At 42.3% G+C, this 23,413-nt stretch overlaps 2 protein-coding genes and 2 long non-coding RNA genes across 4 annotated transcripts in view; 2 read left to right on the forward strand and 2 right to left on the reverse strand.

Annotated features, from left to right (window-relative positions):
• LOC5512095 overlaps positions 1-15,497 on the forward strand; it is a 121,016-nt gene extending 105,519 nt beyond the window's left edge. Inside the window, exons 140-156 of the mRNA XM_048725831.1 lie at positions 1,070-1,282; positions 1,387-1,590; positions 1,973-2,182; positions 2,301-2,525; positions 2,731-2,949; positions 3,166-3,378; positions 3,653-3,658; positions 9,156-9,351; positions 9,903-10,115; positions 10,513-10,784; positions 11,445-11,658; positions 11,802-12,017; positions 12,285-12,520; positions 12,991-13,097; positions 14,105-14,306; positions 14,888-15,157; positions 15,366-15,497. Of these exons, the coding sequence (XP_048581788.1) occupies positions 1,070-1,282; positions 1,387-1,590; positions 1,973-2,182; positions 2,301-2,525; positions 2,731-2,949; positions 3,166-3,378; positions 3,653-3,658; positions 9,156-9,351; positions 9,903-10,115; positions 10,513-10,784; positions 11,445-11,658; positions 11,802-12,017; positions 12,285-12,520; positions 12,991-13,097; positions 14,105-14,306; positions 14,888-15,156 (3,215 nt within the window). The 3' untranslated portion in view covers position 15,157; positions 15,366-15,497. The remainder of the gene's footprint in view (positions 1-1,069; positions 1,283-1,386; positions 1,591-1,972; positions 2,183-2,300; positions 2,526-2,730; positions 2,950-3,165; positions 3,379-3,652; positions 3,659-9,155; positions 9,352-9,902; positions 10,116-10,512; positions 10,785-11,444; positions 11,659-11,801; positions 12,018-12,284; positions 12,521-12,990; positions 13,098-14,104; positions 14,307-14,887; positions 15,158-15,365) is intronic.
• Positions 4,973-5,555, reverse strand: LOC125561414. The gene is made up of 2 exons (XR_007307458.1): positions 5,432-5,555; positions 4,973-5,170 (listed from the first exon to the last, which is right to left on the reverse strand). It is a non-coding gene; the product is annotated as an uncharacterized LOC125561414 (long non-coding RNA).
• Positions 5,164-6,553, forward strand: LOC116618128 (agrin). The gene is made up of 3 exons (XM_032381482.2): positions 5,164-5,661; positions 5,832-6,047; positions 6,276-6,553. Exons 1-3 carry the CDS (start codon positions 5,424-5,426, stop codon positions 6,551-6,553), a joined length of 732 nt encoding a protein of 243 aa, XP_032237373.2. The 5' UTR covers positions 5,164-5,423.
• LOC125561413 lies at positions 6,117-6,768 on the reverse strand. The gene is made up of 2 exons (XR_007307457.1): positions 6,691-6,768; positions 6,117-6,430 (listed from the first exon to the last, which is right to left on the reverse strand). It is a non-coding gene; the product is annotated as an uncharacterized LOC125561413 (long non-coding RNA).
• Positions 15,498-23,413: the final 7,916 nt, after the last annotated feature.

A 23,413-nucleotide genomic window follows, 5' to 3' on the forward strand; every position in this document is an offset into this window, starting at 1 on the left:
ACCCGTGTCAGTTGGTGTCGTGTAGGTTCTATAGCAAGTCTAACGTGCCCTATTCTATATGTAGACCCGTGTCAGTTGGTGTCGTGTAGGTTCTATAGCAAGTCTAACGTGCCCTATCTCTATGTAGACCCGTGCCAGTTGGTGTCATGTAGGTTCTATAGCAAGTCTAACGTGCCCTATCTCTATGTAGACCCGTGCAGTTGGTGTCATGTAGGTTCTATAGCAAGTCTAAATGACCCTATCTCTATGTAGACCCGTGCCAGTTGGTGTCATGTAGGTTCTATAGCAAGTCTAAATGACCCTATCTCTATGTAGACCCGTGCCAGTTGGTGTCATGTAGGTTCTATAGCAAGTCTAAATGACCCTATCTCTATGTAGACCCGTGCAGTTGGTGTCATGTAGGTTCTATAGCAAGTCTAAATGACCCTATCTCTATGTAGATCCGTGCCAGTTGGTGTCATGTAGGTTCTATAGCAAGTCTAAATGACCCTATCTCTATGTAGACCCGTGCAGTTGGTGTCATGTAGGTTCTATAGCAAGTCTAACGTGCCCTATCTCTTTGTAGACCCGTGCCAGTTGATGTCGTGTAGGTTCTATAGCAAGTCTAACGTGCCCTATCTCTATGTAGACCCGTGTCAGTTGGTGTCGTGTAGGTTCTATAGCAAGTCTAACGAGCCCTATCTCTATGTAGACCCGTGCCAGTTGGTGTCATGTAGGTTCTATAGCAAGTCTAAATGACCCTATCTCTATGTAGACCCGTGCCAGTTGGTGTCGTGTAGGTTCTATAGCGAGTCTAACGTGCCCTATCTCTATGTAGACCCGTGCCAGTTGGTGTCATGTAGGTTCTATAGCAAGTCTAAATGACCCTATCTCTATGTAGATCCGTGCCAGTTGGTGTCATGTAGGTTCTATAGCAAGTCTAAATGACCCTATCTCTATGTAGACCCGTGCCAGTTGGTGTCGTGTAGGTTCTATAGCAAGTCTAACGTGCCCTATCTCTATGTAGACCCGTGCCAGTTGGTGTCATGTAGGTTCTATAGCAAGTCTAAATGACCCTATCTCTATGTAGACCCGTGCCAGTTGGTGTCGTGTAGGTTCTATAGCAAGTGTCAGCGCCGTCGAGGTGGTGCCCAGTGTGTGTGCCCACAAACCAGTGAGTGCCCCGTGGCTTCAAGTTTCGTATGCGGGTCTAATGGAAAGACTTACACTAACGAGTGTCTGCTCAAGGTCGACTCCTGCGCCGAGCAGAAGGAGATTAGCGTCAAGCACAAAGGAGCCTGTGGTAAGTGGCTCTTGTACTCTGATGTCGTATAAGGACAAGGTACAAAGTCTATCTGTTTTGGTCTCGTAACTCATTCATTATAATTATGTATAACCCTTACACAGACGCCTGCTCCAACCACGTCTGCGAAGAATATGAGGATTGTCGAATTGAGGGCGGGAAGCCTGTGTGCCGTTGCCCCGTGTGCCCTGACACGGGTCCGCCTGTCTGCGCAAGCGACAAGAAGACCTATCAGAGCGAATGCCACATGAAGGAAGAGGCGTGCACCGAGAAGAAGTCGCTTCACGTGCTCAAGGGCGGCCCCTGTGGTGAGTGGTATTACACGATGTAACATAATATTTGCTCATTCGTGCAATGATTAAATATAATAAGTATTGTTTGGTGTGGTACAATATGTAGATTTTTTCACAATTTCAATAACACAAACATGGTATTATTTGACTCTACATTGCCGTATGTTATTAATATAGGTCAAATAGAAGCACGCTCATAAAATCGTCCCTTGCTCTTAGAATACCTACAGTTACAACTTGTAAGTTCAAGTATCAGAGCCAAGTGTAGAAAGTGTAAATGTAGTTATTGCGTAAATGTCTGAAACCCCTTGTGATTCAGTTATTGCTGCTGAAATAGACTAAGATAATCACCACCATCATCATTATCATTGTCATCGTTATCATCATCTTTCTTCAGATCCGTGTGCGTTCAAGAGATGCTTTGCTGAGCAGACTTGCGTCATAAGTAACGGTAAAGCAGAATGCGTTTGTCCGACTGTGGACCAGTGTCCGTCAGGTTCGACTGTGTGCGCTAGTGATGGCAAGACTTACGCTAGCGAGTGTCACGTTAAAGTCCGGAATTGTGGGCGATATCCAAAGCTAAGGGTTATCTTCGAGGGTGAATGCGGTAAGTTTACAGGCATGGCTTATTTTATTGAAGCAAGGCGTAGCTTCCTCGTTGTGTTTACTTGGCATCCTTTTGAGGAATTATCGAGTACTGAGAAGCCCCCCTTTGTACTATGCAGGTCAGATAGCCGATCCATGCTCTACTGTTCAATGCCCTAATAACGGGCGATGTGACGCGTCGTCTGGGTCTCCCGTGTGTCTATGCCCGCGTCTGGAGGACTGTAGCGATTTGAACACTCCCGTCTGTGGTAGCGACAAGGTCTCTTACAGAAACAAGTGCTACATGATCGCCCTCAACTGCCCAAAGAACAAATATGTCTACGTCAAGCACGAGGGATATTGCGGTAGGGAACATTCAAACGCGTCAGTGATGTTCCGTGGTCTGTTTAACAATGGCTTTGTGTTTGGCACTTTAAGCTTGTATACTTGTATACTGATCAATGTTTACAGTGAATGTTGTGTTAGCTCCTTGCATGCTGAATAGTGTTTGTTGTCTAAGCTCCTTGCATGCTGACTTTGTTGTATACTGACAAGTTTTCGTCGCTTTAGCTCCTTGTAGGCTGGCAGAGTGTCACAAAGTATACGCCAAATGTGTGACGACTCTGTATCAGACAGCCCGCTGTGTTTGCCCCACGCTGCAAGAGTGCGCCGCGAGGAAGGGAGCCGTCTGCGCCAGTGATATGAAAACTTACCAATCTGAATGCCACATGAGGGTCGAGGCTTGCCGTGCTAACAAGGCGCTTCAGGTCGTGCGAAGGGGACAATGCGGTGAGATACATCTTTGCATATGACGCTGACATGCCATGTGGTTTAGATTTATGAGCAACTATAGCCAGATATTGGTGTGACAGTAACAGCACCAGAGCTTTGCTACACGCGATCAAAAGCATTGTTACCGGTGGCTTTTGGGGAGATTTAACTTCGAACTTAAATGATGTACATACCCCACTGACTAATAACATTTTGGCACGCTGTGTTTTGCAGCAAACTGTGCGTCGGTCAAGTGTGAGTTCTATGGGCGGTGCGTGGAGAGTGCAGGCGTGACCAAGTGTGTGTGTCCCAGGTCTCAGGAGTGTAGTGATGTTATTGAGCCTGTCTGTGGCTCAGACGGCAAAGACTACCGTAGCAGGTGCTTCCTAGAGGTGACCTCCTGCGCACTCAAGATCAAAATTACACTAAAAAACAACGGACTCTGCGGTAAGATACTTGTTCAAGGCCTTATCACCGATATTGGTACTTTGCTATTTAGCGTACCAGTAAAAAACTGAGGTGGTCTTGATTAACATATCGTTCGTTTTAGTCTGCAGTGCATACAATACATACGACCCGCTTTAAACGCCACTGATCGAAGACCATATATTTCAAATATTTAGTTTATCCTTGATTTCAAAGGGAAGTGACATTTTAGAAATACTGTTGCTATTTTACTAATTTATTGTTTTTATTTCTTTTTCATGTTATACCTGTGTAGACCGGGGTAAGTCTAGCCGTCTTATAGCATCTTATAAGTAAACATACTGTGTAAGGTAACATCCTGTGTTAAGGTAACATCCTGTGTTAATGTAACATTCTGTGTAAAAGGTAACATCCTGTATGATTATACTGTATCATGATGAACTGCTAGTGGCGCCCGATGAGTAAGTCAATAAACACGGCTCACTGCTATTCCAGATAAGTCAATAAACACGGCATACTGCTATTCTTGGTGTTCCAGGTAGCATGCAAAGGTAAGGTGTACTCAAAGCAGGGTATCTGTTGCCAATAATAGTCCATGCTCAATGCCGATGATTGCTCTGGGCTGAGCACATGGTAAACTATGGGAAGTCAAACACTTGTTGATTGAAATAATATCCTGTGAGACCTCAAGTCTTTTTTTAGCGTTAACAACAACGCAATGTCGTCCTTCCTTTGTCAGCTTCGACAGCAAGAGAATTAGTAAAGAACTCACGATCGTTAAAATGCGATGATTACCATCTAACTATGATCAGTTTTTTTTCAATTCTCCTGCTTCCAGTGCTTCTCTTATCTCCCTCTTGTGCTAAGTTTCCTTTCCATCTAACTGCTCTTCCCGTCTCTCGTATTTTCTCCCGCCTGGTTCCTAGTCCACCCGTGTAATCGCACTCAGTGTCCGTCGTACTCGCGGTGTGTGCTGGACTCCTCCCTGCAGACCAAGTGTGTGTGCACCAAATCCTGCCCTCTGTCTTACGAACCTCTGTGCGCAAGTAACGGCAAGACCTTTCCGAATCAGTGTGCCTTAGACATGGCAGCGTGCAAGGCCAACGGCTCCGTTACATTCCTCCATACTGGCTTCTGTAGTAAGTCCTAGTATGACCCAGTTCTACAAACACTTCTGGCATTCAAAGCGTTTCATTTTCAGACCACTTCCTTGTCCTTATTAGCCATCAAATTCACCTTGCTTTTTATCGTTCAACTTCAATTTCTACAAAATATCATTTTTTCAAAATCCTGCCGGTAATATCGCTTCCTGCCTTACTCTTTCTGTGATTTATAACGCGATGTGCTGTTCCTGTTTTAAATATTTCATTGCTATCTTTAATTTCAAACAATGAGTTTTTCAAACACCACGTATAATTGTGTTTACCACTCCCTTTCTGAAAAATGCTCTTTCTTTTTCCTTATAGCTTTCTATAACAAAACTCTGTTTATTCCCGGCTTTTATCTTGGGTGTTTCTAAAACAAAGTTGTTTCGAACACCACGTCCCGTTTTCCTTTTCCCCTTCTTTTCTGTCAAAAAGTCTGCTCATTCCTCAGCTTGTTATCTTTCTGTTTACTGCCCTCGCTCTGACCTTGTGTGTTCAGCTCCGTGCTCTACGGTCACGTGTCTGTACCACTCCAAATGCTTCCCCCAAGCTGACGGGACAGGCGTGTGTATCTGCCTTGATCAGTGCCCCCCTGACAACCAGAACGCGTCCGTGTGCGGATCAGATCTCGTGACCTACCGCAGCGAGTGCGAACTTAAAGCCAAGTCCTGCAATGCAATGAGAAACGTGACCACGCTGTTTAAGGGCGAATGTGGTGTGTGTGTGTGTGTTCTGTTTTCCTTAAAAACGTATTACCACATATATACAAAGTATATCAAACGTACAGACGTCAACCACGATTCGCGATGAATATTTTGAGTAATTCTGTATTGCTTGCTTGTAGCCAATTATTATATTAGTTACCTCACGACACATTACGTGGACTTTAAGGACAGCTCCCTCTTGTACATATTATATCCTATGATTACCGTAATTGCACTCGTGGCAGATGTGTGTAGCAAGGTGACTTGTCATCGCTATGCCAAATGCAACAATCACTACAACGGCACTGCTAGCTGTTCATGCTCGTCGCGGTGTCCGCTCGTGTATAAACCGGTTTGCGGTACGGACATGGAGACCCATATCAACGCTTGCCTGCTGAAGCTCAAGTCGTGTCAAATTGAAAGTGATCTTGACGTTGCTTATTCTGGTCCCTGTTGTAAGTGGTTCTTCCATTTCTTGCATGCATTTCTCTTTGTGTCTCACTTAACATCCAGTGGTTCTTCCATTTTTCGCATGCATTTTTCTCTGTGTCTCACTAAACATCGTGTTTATTCTGGTCGTTTATTTTCTCTCTATCTCCCACCGCGTTTTTTTGGGTCCTATCAGTACCAGACCCGTGTCTAGCCAAGCGCTGTCCGCCTTATGCACAGTGTGTACCCGACCATGTACTCAAGGCACGGTGCACTTGTCCTGAACGATGTCCGCTGACCTATAACCTGATCTGCGGCTCGGATGGCGTATCATACCTAAGCGCATGCGCAATGCGAGCCACGGCCTGTCAGCAGAACAGAAACATCACCGTTGCACATCATGGCGCCTGTGGTAAGGGCCTCTGATCAGACTTTCCCTTGCTGTCTTTTTCTCGTGGCACATCTGTTATTTCCCTTTATCTTTCCTATAATTATGGTGGTCTCTAAACTTGAAAGTGAGCCAAGTTTATTGTGAAAACCGAACATCTGGACGATCCTGCTTTGTTTGCACAGTTGTGCAGTTGCTTTATTTAGCAAAAATCAAAGTGCGCTCGTAAGAATCTCTACCTTACTCTGACAGAGCGCGTTTCTTGTGGCAACATCCGCTGTCCACGCTTCTCCGTGTGCATCTCGGCGCAAGAAGGTGGTATCAAGTGTAGCTGTCCAATTTACTGTCCACCATCCGGTCAACCCGTGTGTGGTAGCGACGGTAAAAGCTACGGCAGCGAGTGCGAGCTGCGAAAAGAGGCTTGTGAGGCTAAAATCAAGCTGACGCTTGTCAGTAAAGGGAAATGCTACGGTATGAAATACGCCCCTTATAGTGCGAGCTTTACAATATCACTTCACGTTTCTACGTGATTTTCTAACTATCTGCACGGCTCCCCGTTATAAATGTTTCGATATTTTACACCCTCCCCGCCTCTACCTGCGCGATAGAATGTTTACCGCCTCTCCACCTCTTTTCTTGCTCTTGAAACCAGTGTAAATATTTTTACCTGAGCGTTAGAAAATGTAACTGCCTTTCACCCTTTCTTCTTCTTTCTTCACTCTCTCTTGTCGCTATCATCCCGTTTCTTCGGCTCTCCTTCTTCAGACCCGTGTGATGACCTTCAGTGTTTACATGGTTCCACGTGCGTGCGTCGCGTGAATGGCAGCGCGTCATGCCAGTGTCCCGAATGCCGCACGTTGAAGTACACGCCCGTATGTGGTGATGACGGCAAGTCGTACCTGAGCACGTGTATGCTAAAGAGGCTCGCGTGTCTCAAGGGTGTTCACATCGCCATTGCCAGCAAAGGCCGATGCCGTAAGTTTTAAGCAAGGACAAAAAAATTTGCGCTGGTAAAGTGCAAACTTACAAGGCGTGAGTGCGTACCTTGCGCGTATTGTTGACGCCGATTTCTTAATCGTCTTGAAAATCGTTCGTTACATATTTCTTTCCACGATGTGTCCACGTGATCTATAACTTAGCATGTAAGATTTTCAAGTGTCTGTTGTGCCTCACGCACGTTGTCCTCACGTGATCTGTTATCTTAGCGTGTAAGAGTGCCACGTGCCAGTTCGGTGGTCGATGCGAAATCCAAGAGGATGGCACAGAAGTGTGCATCTGTCCCACTTACTGCCGGCTCAACTATGATCCTGTTTGCGGCAGTAACCGTAAGACATACCTGAACTTTTGTAGCCTGACGGCTGAGGCGTGTAAGAAGAACTTGCCTATCAAGATGGCGTATAAGGGTCGATGCTGTAAGTCATTTGTACGTGTTCTATTGATCTTTTTGTAACTCTTTTTGTAACGCATTCAGTAGAGTTTGTACAAGCAGGGTACACGCACATCGTTTAATTGTTTTATATATATGCACTCTTTGTAGCCTACCATGTGCTTGTTCTATATATGTACTTATTGTAGTCCCAGGGTACTGGCCTATATATGTAATTCTTGTAGTCCTAGGCTGCGCATCCACCACGTGTGGTTTCTACTCCAATTGCGTGGAAAGGCCTAACGGCCAGGCGATTTGCGTGTGTGATGAAAAGTGTACCTTTGCGTTTGATGCTGTGTGCGGCAGTAATGGCCGGACATACATCAACGATTGCCTTCTTCGGTCTGATTCATGCAAACTGCGCAAGACCATCGTGGTGTTGCAGAAGGGTGCCTGTAGTAAGTACTCTCGGCATTCCATTACTCCTAGGTATGACAGCATCGTTTGTTTTTTCTCACCAGCCATGCAAGGCTACTATTATTCTTTCTTAACGTATCTCATCCGCACTTTTGTGGCGCCCCTAGCTCAAGCTCTTTTTGAGGCTCCATGCCTAACTGTTCTTTATTCACCTTCTTAATCTTTAGGTTTATTTGTGCATCTCATTATGAGTATTTTCTGCCTCTGTTTACATTTCTTTTCTTTGCCTTTTTTTGAGCCACTGTTGGTATATCGTTTTCCTATTTTTCCGAATCATAGCTCCTTGTGCTTTGATGAAATGCGATTTCTACTCGACGTGCCAAGCTAAGCTTGATGGTACTCTAGAGTGTGTTTGCCAGCAGCAGTGCCCGCTATCGTTCAGTCCGGTGTGCGGTAGTAACGGGCAGACGTACCCTAACGAGTGCACGCTGCAGACAGACTCTTGTCGCCTACAGACGCGCATCACAGTCAAGCACCAAGGACAGTGTGGTAAATCTCTAGCGATACTTAGTGTCTTTCATTTGAAACATTCCTCGACACATTAGGCCAATGAGCTTGGGTAGTGCAGTCGGCAGAGCATCGCACTGTAGTGCACCTTGACTTCTACCACAGCGTTTCGTTTCGATTCCCAGTTCAGATGCGAACTTTTTTCCTCTGATGTTCTCCTAGTCCATTCAACGAGACCACCCCTTGGGCCACCCCTATTAACTCTGCAGCACATTTATAGACAATCTCTATGTAGGCAAATACTGTATTCTTCTGCTGCTTTCATTGTGCTGCCTGTGTACTGTCTCGCTCGTTCCTCTCTACTCGCCTTTGTACGTTTGCGTCTGTTACTTCTATTCTTTTGCATGTAACAGCAGCAGATTGCGAGGGAGATGCTTGCGAGTCGGGTGGTCGCCTCAGGCGTAATTTCCTCTCGCTGACGACTTTTACGAGGTCTTTGCCATCTCCTGCTTTAGCTAGTCTTGCGTCGTGGCCCGGTAAGTTTGAAAAAATAGCCTTCATTGGTTATCTTTTTCGAAATTGGTAGCAAGGTATGTGTTATAGGCTCTACAGGCTGTTAGGTATCTGTAGGACTCAATTATTTCTGTTTTGTCTCTGCATGTACGACTAACTAATTGTGTCGCTATGTCTGTTTGCAGTGTTATGTATTATGTAGCTATTAAAGATTATTTAGTGTTTGTACGAAGGGTATGACTTGCTCATAGTTCTTGCAGTGCCTGCATGTATCTCATTCTAATGGTTGTTTAGTGTTTGTATGTAAGACATTTGAATTATTGTTGCAGGAGACTCTGTCGGGTTTAGGACTGGTTCAGGTTATGTAAAGTACGCCAGTTTGTCAAACTCAATAGACAACTTCAATATCGTGATGGACTTGAGACCCCTTAGCTGGACCGGGATCCTATTCTACACAGCAGAGAGACCAGCTGGCGATGCTGACTACACATTCGTCCTCCTTAAACGGGGAAGAGCAATCTTTAGGTATCTGGAGTTTGCCTCCTTACCATGGTATCTTGTGGCATGTACTGTGACCATACCACGACTGACCGGTACGGTCATGACCGTACCATGACCGTACCGTGACCGTACCATGGTCATGTACCATGTCCTTACCATGACTTTATCATGATCGTACCATTGCCGTTCCATGGTCGTGTATCATGTCCATACCATGTCAACAACATAACCGTACCGTGACCGTACCATGACAATACCGTGACCGTACCGTGACGGTACCATAACCGTACCATGACCGTACCGTGACCATACCATGACCGTACCTTGACCGTACCTTGACGGTACTATGACCTTGCCATAACCGTGCCATGACCGTACCGTAACCGTACCATGACCGTACCGTGACCGTACCGTGACCGTACCATGACATTACCGTGAGACCTCGTTTGGACGTCGTTTCTCTTATAGATGTTAGGTGGTAATGACGTCTAAATAAAACTGGACTTATCCATGTTGCTGCTACAACCAGACTATACGATATCGACATTCTCACCTATGCAACTTCTGTTCCATAGCTATAATCTCGGTAATGGTCCACTATTACTGGAAAGCTCGAACTCGATCAACTTGAGGCAGTGGAACACGCTTCGTGCTATGCGAAGTGGTCGATACGGACGGCTGGTCTTAAACGGAGTCGAGGTGTCTGGCTCCTCACCACCAAGTCTCAGCAAACTTAACGTCGATCTGCCTATGTTTCTCGGCGGAGTCCCATTCGACGTACCTCAAAGGTATGATACTTATACTATGATACCTATTTCTAAACCTTTTTGGCCCTTAGAACTGTCAATATAACTAGTGTATATCACGCTCTTCCCTACAGGTGTCCTTTTTACGTTACGTTACCAAGTCGCGTTTTTGCGACTTTGTTTTGATTTCCCTTTATCAACAAGCAAGAGTTACTTGAACTAGTTACATCATATTTCTATTCTTTAAAGGCAGAGAGAGAGAGAGAGAGAGAGAGAGAGAGAGAGAGAGAGAGAGAGAGAGAGAGAGAGAGAGAGAGAGGGGGGGGGGGGGGGGGCTATCTAAAAATAAGAATTGCGATTTTGTTTTGGTTGAGTATGAAACTAAGCGAGTAAGAAAGGAGCTATATATGAGTTATTTGCTGTTAACTTGTCTACTCAGGCTTATCTCCCTTATGGGGACCAAGGCAGGTCTCATCGGTTGCATCCGGGGTTTACGTATCAATGATCGCGTGATGGATGTAAAGATGCCGCCTAGGATGTCGGGTTTCGGTCCTGTGGAGGTGACGATGGACGCCGTGCAGATGTGCACTAATGACTTGTGCCTGATGGATGACTGTCTCAATGGCGGGACATGCACCCCTGACAATTTGGCTAAGACTGTCAAGTGCCGCTGCGTCAAAGGCTTCTCTGGAGATCGTTGTCAGGACAGACGTAAGGAAAGACTTTTTTTACACTTGTGGCGCGTATTAATTCGGTATTAATATCGGTCTACGTTACAGGGTAGTAAACCCGAGCCATGACCAAACTATAGTGGTGCCGGCCACATAAAATGTCGAGTATTTGTATAGCGGAAATTGACATGGCGATATAATCAAATGGGCCGATGCCATCATCGTCAGGCTTTAGATACAAACTGGCCCACACAGTATACAATCATGAGTGTAAGTTAGTGTGTAAGCACTGAAGAGGGTTCCACGCGGTCACTTCCAGAAATCCTGATTTGTGACGCAACCACTGTATACTATACCGCTTCTAATCGGCCACCTCCATTAAGCGGCTGTGGCCGCGTGTATTAAGTACTATTGCTTTTTGTAACCTCTAATAAAAAGCCACCTAGCAAAGTCCCGAGGTTGTCCGCTCAAGAGAGGTATTGATATAACTCAAAATTGCGAATTCTATTCAAGGACACGCTAATACGCGTTTTATTTTACTCATACGCAACGCATATCATTAGATAGATGAAAACACCAGAAATCGACTAGATCTACGACTAGACTATCCATTCTTAAAATGTATATAAACCATTCAACACAATTGTGGTATTATTATGATTAATGGAGTGTATAATTCATGGGCGTGATTATCATTCAGTCGAGATCCCGCACCTGTCAAGCGGTTCCTATATCGGTTACCGTGGTTACCTGGCGCTGTCCGGTGCGCGCAGTCTCGACAAGGTAACAAGCAGTGAGGGAATGACACTCGAGGTGATCCCTGAGGCTGCTAATGGCGTCATCATGTACACTGGATCGGCAGCTAGGACGGACTTCGCCTCGCTAGCCATGAAGGATGGAAAGCTGGAATACAGGTACATGACGTCGACACCTGGACGCTATCATAATACAATGCACCATGCCATTTTGTGCCAATATGGGGAATTCCTTATTCAAGTTAGCTTCTCTAAAAAATCATTTGGCATTTCATTCTTCTACTGTCATTTAATATCATCAGGTATAATACGGGTCAAGGCGTTATCAAGGTGGCCTCAGATACTGCCCTTCCCCTGAATAAGCCAATTGCGATACAGATCGCACGTGATGGTCTTCGTGTTGTTTTGACGGTGAACGGGAAGCGCTTCACGACTATCAGGGAACCAGGATCGTGGACTGGGCTCGACTTACTCGACTCGCCTCTCTACCTAGGCGTCAGCCAGTCAGAGGCCAACCTGTAAGTATAAGGGCATCAACCAGACAAAGGCCAACCTGTAAGTATAAGGGCATCAACCAGACAGATGCCAACCTGTAATTATCAGGGCATCAACCAGACAGAGGCCAACCTGTAAGTATAAGGGCATCAACCAGACAGAGGCCAACCTGTAAGTATAAGGGCATCAACCAGACAGATGCCAACCTGTAATTATCAGGATGTTAACCAGATTAATGAGCCATGGCATCAAACACACCAGGTTAATGCGTTTATTACGTATCCATGCAGACAAACCCGAGTAGGTGTTTCTACAAGTTTCGTCGGGTGCATACGGGACTTTAGAGTTGAAGATCCTGACCTGCGCCTTCGAGCCGCGTCATTCGACCAGTTGACTGTTAACCAAGTGAGAAGATGTGGGTGTCGAGATGGAGGCTGTGCAAACGGGGGCGTGTGCACGAAGAGAATAAAAGACTACCGGTGTGAGTGCCGTACAGGATTCACTGGATCCAGATGCGAGTTAGCAAGTAAGAAAAACATCCATAATTTCACCACCAATAACACATTATAAAACATCCGTTCGCAGCCAGGGACTGAATTACAGGAGAGTTACGGGGTCATCTTACATTGGACAAACACATTTACTAATAAACTTCATGGTGACCATTTACCAAAACGGTTATTGTTTACGATAGGTATATGTACACTATTAAGACAGACATTGTATCGCAACGGGCGTGGGAATTATTTCCTTGATATGCCCATGCAAGCAATCATCCAAAATCATCCAAAATCTGACCTTTTATTGTGAAAATTAAGTTAAGAGGGTGAAATGTTCAAATTCGTTTGTAATAAGCGCGTACCAAAATAAGCACTTAATTCAAACCACCGCGATCCAATCTCACAGGTCGTATTTTTAGATTAATAAAATGATTAATAAAATCTTATCTACCTGTTCAGCACAATCTTTTACTACATACAACACGTTTTCTTTTAGGTTGTGGTAAGCTCGCTTTGGATGTCGGGATTGCTATTGACGGATCTAATAGTGTAGACGCGAAAGAATACCGTGACGTGCAGGACTTTATCATCGACTTGATCAAGGTCAGTTCCCCCTTGTATCCCGCTCGTAATATTTACCGCTTAATGTAATACTACCGCTTAATCTAATAAAATTGACCGCTATGTAATAAACACAAATTTAAACACGATCTTCGATTGGGCTCAACCAAACTGATGGTGAGTCGTCTAGGGTGGAGGGGGTACAACAAAGAGATCATTTGACATTACCCAAACAGTGATTTCATCATCTAGGCAAAATCGTATCACGAGTTACGAGATTTGAGATGCAACCAAACCCAGGCAAAGTCCAAGTGAGGTGGTTTGAACAAGTTATCTGTCGTCTATCTAATTATAGACCTTGTCTTTTATCTAATTTTAGACCTTGTCGTTTATCTAACTATAGACCTAGTTGTCTATCTAATTATAGACCTTGTCGTGTATTTAACTATAGACCTTGTCGTCTATCTAACTATCTAACCTATATTGTCCATCTACCTATAGACCCTTTCCTCTGTTATCCATCTAACTATAGACCCAGTCCTCTATCATTTATCTGACTTTTGATCATGTCCTTTGTTGTCCATCTAACTATAGACTCTGTCCTCTATTGTCCATCTAACTATAGACCATTTCCTCTTTCGTCCATCTTACAATAGACGCTGTCCTCTTTCGTCCATCTAACTATAAACACCTGTCCTCTTTCGTCCATCCAAATATAGACCCTGTTCTTTATTGTCCATCTAACTATAGACCATGTCCTCTATCGTCCGTCTAACTATAGACCCTGTCCTCTATCGTCCATCTGACGTTATCATATCCTCTATCGCCATCTCACTATAGACTCTGTTCTCTATTGTCCATCTAACTATTGACCATGTCCTCTGTCGTCCATCTATTGACCCAGTCCTCTATCGTTTATCTGACATGTCATGTCATGACATGTCCTCTATTGTCCATCTAACTATAGACCCTGTCCTTTATCGTCCATGTTATTATTGACCCTGTCCTCTGTCGTCCGTCTAACTATAGACCCTGTCGTCTATTTTCAGGTTTTTGAGATATCTGCTGAGGGTGCTCATGTAGGGATCCTTGAATATGGCAAAGAGTCAGTCGTTAAGATCGGTTTTAACGACTATTACAACAGCTCTCAACTTATAGATGCCGTGAATAACCTTGCCCAGGCACGCTACAAGGATACCATGATAGACGAAGGGCTCCGTGTCTCGTACGAGCTGTTCAACCCCGCTGCAGGTTCGATTTATCTATTATAACATTTGATTTTCTTCTCGATTTCTTATGTTATATCATTTAGATTAGTTGTCTTTATGGTTAATCGTCTTCAAACTCCCTGTGTTATGACAATTTCCCGCAATAATGGTTTTGCAACGCGCGCGACAATTTCAAGTTTGCTGAAATTAATTTCACTGAATGGTCATTGCGCACAAAATCTTCACGAACATCAGCGAAACTGTCAGAAGCAACTGTAAAGGGAAACAAAGTTGGAAATTATATTAAGGAAAAAAATAAATAAGAACTCACTGTCTGAATATAAATGTTGAAACTCATTGTTGCAGAAAAGCGGCAACAAATTGCTATTACAGTGTAGAAAAGACAACCCCTTTGTTGTTGATTTTCTCGAGTGATTCGTCGGTCCGGATTTTTTTACCGCGGTCTTACAGCAGGATCCAGACCGCTCAACAGCCAATAAGCACGCGCCATTCCACCGGAAGTGGTTGTTGGCATATAATAAACTTTCTTACTCTACTGGTTCATATGTCAAAAATAATGTTCTCTTCCCTTTATAATCAAATTGTCCGATTGTGCATTTGTAGGTCACGGTGCACGGGGTGCGTCAGTCCAGAAAATCTTCATTTTCCTGACAGACGGGCGAAACACTGGCTCCTCCGAGCTGCTACAGAAGTACGCTGCACAAATCAATTCTCTGCCCAACATCAAGACGATAGCTGTCGGCGTAGGGCGCGTACGGCAAAGCGAGCTGCTCGCAATAGCCGGCAACCAGCAAAGGAATGTCTTCGTGGCTGACTCGTTCAGTCAGCTGGGCCAGATTCTAACTAAAATCCGCCCTGCAGTCGACTGCTGAGGTAAAGTGACGCTACTCCTGATGCAATCAATATTGATGCTTGAGTCCATGGCAATCTCTATCTTAACTATTTTAGTAACAACCTTTTCCCTTACCCTACCTATGTTGTTCTACCCACAAGATGAAAAAAGGATATCTAGTATACTGGTACTGTATTGATGTTGCCTAACTCATCGCTTAACACTTCATACCGTTTTGTTCTTTTATAGAATATGTGCTGCCGAGAGCTTCCATACATGGCGGTATAGACTTGAGCAGACAATCCTATTGTTTCGCTAGATACTAGAGTATTTCAAGCACTAAGTGATTTATAAAATCTCTTTATAAAGACTGTAAATTTACGAGTATTCTCTGTTTTTTATATATAATAAGCCTAACCTTTCAGTTCAAGGAAAGGGTTACTCTCGTATCTTTATGAGAAGACCTCCAATTAAAAACTGCATCTTTTAGCATTCAGGATTTGGTGTGTGTTTGGTGGGGAGTGTTGATGATGTGTATTGTGCTTAATGTAGTAACTGCCAATTGTAGTAACACTTGATGTAATAAAAGTTGTCATTGGTTTCCTAACCCCGTACTTAAACCTCTCCATGATAATAACCAACATGTACTCCACCATATCACTTAACCTACTCACATAGCCACCAAAGACCCTACTGACCAATATACCCCCACAATTATTACGTACATGCACAGCTACATCCCTGCCCCATTACCTCCATGCACACGCCCTACATCCCTGCCCCACTACCTCCATGCACACGCCCTACATCCCTGCCCCGCTACCTCCATGCACACGCCCTACATCCCTGCCCCACTACCTCCATGCACACGCTCTACATCCCTGCCCCATTACCTCCATGCACACGCCCTACATCCCTGCCCCACTACCTCCATGCACACGCCCTACATCGTTCCAACCTCCCACTTTTTGCCCTTCCGCCTCGGTACGAATACCATTCTCATCATAAATTTCCGACAGCTCTGTCCGAGGGTTCAGACTTTATCAATTCGATTTACAAATAAAATGATTTACTTATGAGGTAAAAGGTCTAAAAAACATACATAATATAGTACTTATACATTTTTTGAGAGTAATGATGATGATAATGATTATGGTGGTTATATGATGGTGTTGGTGAGAGAGGGTGATAATATGATGATGATGAAGTTGAACATTGCGTCGATGTGGCCATTGGGAATTCGTTTCTAAATGTTAATTGTGATTATGTATTGATCTTTTGAGCTATGTTCAAACAACCAGGTCAATAATAACCTGAACCTGTTTGATTTTTTTTTTTTTTAAAGTGAACTATGATTGATTTTTGTCATTTTCGCTTAGTCTTTTCAATTGTAGTTTACTAGGTATAGATCATCTAATAAGCCAGTAACAACCCAAGTGTGGCGAATTGCCCTCCGCTTCTCCGTCCTCTTCTCCTTTCTTTATATAATTATCTCGAGAGGTTCTTCAATTTTTCTCACAAGAGTGTTAGAAATGGTGCGAAAGATGGTTCTATATTGCTGTCAAACAAAGATTACTGTCAATCATACTCGCAAATGTTGGGAATTAAATTTGCAAAACAGCAAATAATTCGTTAGTCGCATTTTTCCCATAAACTAATCGCAAACTCGGCGAGCTCTTACATTAAAGCAAACAACACTCGGAGCTTGGTGACTAGAATCAACGTAGATAACTCGGAGACCTGCGAAAAGGCCGACATAGAGTGTAGTGCACCTAATCAATGTATTAATATTAATTTTTGTGCGTCATTGTCGGTAACAGGCTGTGTTGTCATGAGCATCAAACTAATATTTATGCCGTCAAAGAAATCACAAATCTTAGCCGCGTTGCTGAAATCGCTTAGAAATAACTGCGAAACCCTTAGTCTTATATACTTCAAGGGTCAATTTCGTGTATGTTACGAAGGAGTTTATTCAAGCCAAAAACATTTTTTATAAACTTGTTTTTTTTCTTAGCTGTCCAGAAGACGTCCGCATTTATCATATTTGTTCGGTTTTTGTTGAGTGGATTCTTAGATGTGTCCCCGGTTTTCACCTTTCACCTTTGAGTGAGTCCTTTAGATGTTGTTTCAGGTTTCCAGATTGGCTAAAGCATTTACCACAGACATTGCATTTGTACGATTTCTGCCCTGTGTGTGCCATTAGGTGTCCGAGAGTATCTAAAGCACTTGCCACATTCATCGCATTGGTATGGTTCCTGCCCTGAGTGGATGATTAGGTGTGTTTTCAGGTGCCAAGAGTGTTTATAAAACTTGTCACATTCAACACATTGGTATGGTTTCTCTTCTGAGTGGATCCTTTGGTGGCTTTTCATACTTCGAGAGTATCTAAAGTACTTGCCACATTCATTACATTGGTATGGTTTCTGCCCTGAGTGGATGATTAGGTGTGTTTTCAGGTGCCAAGAATGTTTATAAAACTTGTCACATTCAGCACATTGGTATGGTTTCTCTTCTGAGTGGATCCTTTGGTGGCTTTTCATACTTCGAGAGTATCTAAAGTACTTGCCACATTCATTACATTGGTATGGTTTCTGCCCTGAGTGGATGATTAGGTGTGTTTTCAGGTGCCAAGAGTGTTTATAGCACTTGCTCGTTCATCACATTGGTATGGTTTCTCTTCTGAGTGGATCCTTTGGAGTCTTTTTATACTTCGAGAGTATCTGAAGCACTGGCCACATTCATCACATTGGTATGGCTTCTGCCCTGAGTGGATGATTAGGTGTGTTTTCAGGTGCCAAGAGTGTTTATAGCACTTGCCACATTCATCACATTGGTATGGCTTCTGCACTGATTGGATGATTAGGTGTGTTTTCAGGTGTCCAGAATGTCTAAAGCACTTGCCACAGCCACAGTTGTACCATCTGTGTGGCTTATGCCCTGTGTATGAAATTAGGTTCCCCAAAGGACTTACCATACTAATCACATTTGTACAGTTTCTCTCCTGAATGAGTCATTAGCAGTTTTTTCATGTTTCCAAAACAGGAATTTAAACAGGTTACACTGAAAGCACTCTCCAAGCGTTGAAAAGAAATGGGCGAGCACTTTAGATTAGGTATAAAACTGACCATTAAGTTTTTCAACGCACTGATTCAGCCAAAACTGCTTTATGGCAGTGAAGTATGGGGTGTCGAGTCTACCACCAACAAAAACGTTGACCCAACTGAAAGAGTTCACATCACAAAGTGTTGTAAATGGCTACTTTGGTGTGTTGAAACACGCAACAAAGAATGCATGCCGCGCACTCGGCAGGTTTCCACTGAAAAGTGAATATTTGTACAGGAGTATAAAATTCTGGTAAGTAATATGACCTAGAAATTAAAAAGGCAGGTACGAAAGACCCTATAAAAAGTTGAACAAAGGCTATGTCGACTGCCTACCAAATTTAGGACATCAATAAAGCAAAGCGCATTTTGTTCTTCGTTGCAAACAATGCAATAAACTGCGCAACGATCTGTTTAACGATATTACATATATACATGTGTCTACCTACTGGTCCGAGGACCGAAAAGCCAATATTATATTTTCACTGACAAATGACATATCTGCCCGAGTAGGGCGTTATGTACATGATTGATTTGCCCTCCCTCAGGGCCTATGCCCTGGAAGCCCTATGTAATGTAACGTATCCGTAGTCTTTATTAGACCAAAACTGATGTAAATCATTTACAAAGTTCCAAAAAATATCTATCTATCTAAAAATCTGACCACCCCCGAAAGAACAATGCCTTTGCAGTATCTCCAAGAGGCATTTATTGTTGGATTTGGCTACAAAAAAAGTTTGACTTATGGATGGATGACAGAGTGACCAAGATTGATCTAGCTTGATCTTCTTGTTTTTAGTTACATAGTTGTTCATAGTTTTTCTACAAAAAGCACGTCTATTGAGAACCAAGAATGGACTTTCGGCAATTGTGTGTGTGTGTGTGGGGGGGGGGGGGGGGGACTTCCCTGGACATTAGGCTCTATTTCTAAAAAAGGAACGAGCTGGAAATCGAGCTCACCCTTGTTCTGGGCATTCAACAGAGACCCAACGCCATATTTAAAATTTTCCAAAAGACCATGCCGACAAGGTTGCTATCATCCGCCATTTTGACCACAGGTAAATATTCGTCAAAGAAGGAGTCGTTACTTTCTACAGTGAGTATACTGCAGTGAAAGCTCGCTTACTAAACAGAGAAGTGTCTCACATCAAAACGCAAATCAACATCAATTCGTCATGAATAACACGACCGTGGGCACGATCATCATAATAAAAGCGTGCTAAAACCCGCGATAAGGTACAGATTATTATATAAGTTACTGCTTTGTGAATCCTCTAAGCACTATCTGTCAAATTGACCAGAGTGAAGTTAGTTCCTTATTCGCAGTTCCTTTTTCGTCTGTTTCCTTTTTCGCTCAGTTCCTTATTCAAATCCGGGGGGGTACTTACATGATACCTTTTAATTCGAGTTGAAACAGTATTTAGGCATAACAGTTTATTCAGAACAAGTCCAAGAGCATTTTCCGTCGGGTAAATTTGGATGCTTTAACGTGCTCGCTGCTAAGCGGAGCTGTGAACATGAGACTCTATCTGCTACAAAAGGTCAAATTACGCTATGCGTGCAATCGCTTTCACAAATGAATCTAGCAAAAGAGAGGAAATCTACCTCTCATCTGATAAATGTATTTATATCTTGGGCTTTCTTTCCAAACGCATTAATATATTTAGAGGGAAAATATTCACGCTTTACGTGACTACGTACGCGTGTAGAAGGAATTTGACCTTGCTAACAAAACCACAATTTGACAGATAGTGCTTGTTGTCAATTAACACCTTGGCTACTACATAAGGCTCTGACAAAACAAATAGATTAGTGCAGTGACACGAATAGGCAACTGCTCCTTATGCAAGTTAGTTTTCGCGAATAAGGAAATGGAATCTCCCAACGTCCGATTTCGTTTTACGACTTTATCCGAATAAGGAATAGACTATGAAGAGGGTTGTCAGTGTTTGCTCATCATTTCTCAATAAAGGAAAGGAAATATCATAACGCCCGATTTCGCTTTAACGACTCCTTTCGAAAGAGTTCTCGAAAAAGGAAATGGTATTTCATAACTCCCTATCTCGTTTTAACTACTTATCCGAATAAGGAATATACTAAAAAGAGGGTTTTTTATGTTTTCTAAACATTTCTCGAATAAATAAATGGAATTTCCCAACTTCCGATTTCGTTTTACGACTTATCCGAATAAGAAATAGACTAAAGAGAGGGTTCTTTAGTACTTTCTAAACATTTCTCGAATAAGGAAATTGTATTTCATAACGCCTGATTTCGTTTAAACTTCTTATCCGAATAAGGAATAGACTAAAAAGAGGGTCGTTTGTGTTTTCTAAACATTTCTCGAATAAGGAAATGGTATTTCATAACGCCTGATTTCGTTTTAACTACTTATCCGAATAAGCAATAGACTAAAGAGAGGGTTCTTTAGTATTTTCTAAACATTTCTCGAATAAGGAAATGGTATTTCATAACGCCTGATTTCTTTTTAACTACTTATCCGAATAAGCAATAGACTAAAGAGAGGGTTCTTTAGTATTTTCTAAACATTTCTCGAAAAAGGAAATGGTATTTCATAACGCCTGATTTCTTTTTAAATATCTATTCGAATAAGGAATCTACTTTAAAGAGGATTGTTAGTATTTTCTCACAATTTGTTTAGAGGAGTATATTCGCGCTTTACTTGACTACGTACGTATGTCGTGTGAATTTGACCTTGCTAACAAAACCACAATTTGACAGATAGTGCTTGTTGTCAATTAACACCTTCGCTACTACATAAGGCTCTGACAAAACAAATAGATTAGTGCAGTGACACGAATAGGCAACTGCTCCTTATTCAAGTTAGTTTTCGCGAATAAGGAAATGGAATCCCCCAACGTCCGATTTCGTTTTACGACTTTATCCGAATAAGGAATAGACTATGAAGAGGGTTGTCAGTGTTTGCTCATCATTTCTCAATAAAGGACATGAAATTTCATAACGCCCGATTTCGCTTTAACGACTCCTTTCGAAAGAGTTCTCGAAAAAGGAAATGGTATTTCATAACTCCCTATCTCGTTTTAACTACTTATCCGAATAAGGAATAGACTAAAAAGAGGGTTTTTTATGTTTTCTAAACATTTCTCGAATAAATAAATGGAATCTCCCAACTTCCGATTTCGTTTTACGACTTATCCGAATAAGGAATAGACTAAAGAGAGGGTTCTTTAGTACTTTCTAAACATTTCTCGAATAAGGAAATGGTTGATCTTGGGCAACACACTGTACAGTGTTTTTATTGCAATAACATAGAATTAAACAAGACTTCAAATAATGGTCCAAACTCTGTATTTTATTATATTTATAAATACATTTATAGCACACACTAGAGCTAGGCCAGAACCGTAGCATGCCATATAAGATTGCGGATTGCGGGGGGGGGGGGGGGGGGGGTTGGCACAAAATTGCGGGTGGGGGGTGCACAATACAAGAAATGTTAGGAAACCCAAACAAGCCGTAACATGGTAAAAAATTTTGAAAGGAACACGGTTAAAGGGACATTATTTGGGGGACAACCATGCCCTTCTAGTCATTCGGTCTTATAATTCGCGTCGTTAAAGCTAATTCCATTTCCTTATTCGAGAAATTCGTTCGATTCCTATAATTCGTAAAAACGAAATCGGTCGTTATAAAATACCATCTCCTTATTCAAAAGATGTTGAAAAAAAAAACACGCTAACAATCTTCTTTTTACTCCATTCCTTTTTCGGTAAAAAAAGTAGTAAAAACGAAATCAGGCGTTATGTAATGCCATTTCCTTTTTCAAGAGATGTTGAAAAAACACTGACAATCTTCTTTTTGAGTTTATTCCTTATTCGGATAAGTAAGTTAAAACGAGATCGGGAAATGTTTAGAAATACCATTTCCTTTTTCGAGAACTCTTTCGAAAGGCGTCGTTAAAGCGAAATCGGGCGTTATGATATTTCCTTTCCTTTATTGAGAAATGATGAGCAAACACTGACAATCCTCTTCATAGTCTATTCCTTATTCGGATAAAGTCGTAAAACGAAATCGGACGTTGGGAGATTCCATTTCCTTATTCGCGAAAACTAACTTGAATAAGGAGCAGTTGCCTATTTCTGTCACTGCACTAATCTATTTGTTTTGTCAGAGCCTTATGTAGTAGCGAAGGTGTTAATTGACAACAAGCACTATCTGTCAAATTGTGGTTTTGTTAGCAAGGTCAAATTCACACGACATACGTACGTAGGCAAGTAAAGCGCGAATATACTCCTCTAAACAAATTGTGAGAAAATACTAACAATCCTCTTTAAAGTAGATTCCTTATTCGAATAGATATTTAAAAAGAAATCAGGCGTTATGAAATACCATTTCCTTTTTCGAGAAATGTTTAGAAAATACTAAAGAACCCTCTCTTTAGTCTATTGCTTATTCGGATAAGTAGTTAAAAAGAAATCAGGCGTTATGAAATACCATTTCCTTTATCGAGAAATGTTTAGAAAATACTAAAGAACCCTCTCTTTAGTCTATTGCTTATTCGGATAAGTCGTAAAACAAAATCGGACGTTGGGAGATTCCATTTATTTATTCGAGTAATGTTTAGAAAACATTAACGACCCTCTTTTTAGTCTATTCCTTAATCGGATAAGTAGTTAAAACGAAATCAGGCGTTATAAAATACAATTTCCTTATTCGAGAAATGTTTAGAAAGTACTAAAGAACCCTCTCTTTAGTCTATTCCTTATTCGGATAAGAAGTTTAAACGAAATCAGGCGTTATGAAATACCATTTCCTTATTCGAGAAATGTTTAGAAAGTACTAAAGAACCCTCTCTTTAGTCTATTCCTTATTCGGATAAGAAGTTTAAACGAAATCAGGCGTTATGAAATACCATTTCCTTATTCGAGAAATGTTTAGAAAGTACTAAAGAACCCTCTCTTTAGTCTATTCCTTATTCGGATAAGTCGTAAAACGTAATAGGAAGTTGGGAGATTCCATTTATTTATTCGAGAAATGTTTAGAAAACATAAAAAACCCTCTTTTAAGTCTATTCCTTATTCGGATAAGTAGTTAAAACGAGATAGGGAGTTATGAAATACCATTTCCTTTTCGAGAACTCTTTCGAAAGGAGTCGTTAAAGCGAAATCGGGCGTTATGATATTTCCTTTCCTTTATTGAGAAATGATGAGCAAACAC

Source organism: Nematostella vectensis, chromosome 3 (assembly GCF_932526225.1).
Source record: "Nematostella vectensis chromosome 3, jaNemVect1.1, whole genome shotgun sequence".
In the NCBI taxonomy this organism is placed as follows: Eukaryota; Metazoa; Cnidaria; class Anthozoa; order Actiniaria; family Edwardsiidae; genus Nematostella; species Nematostella vectensis.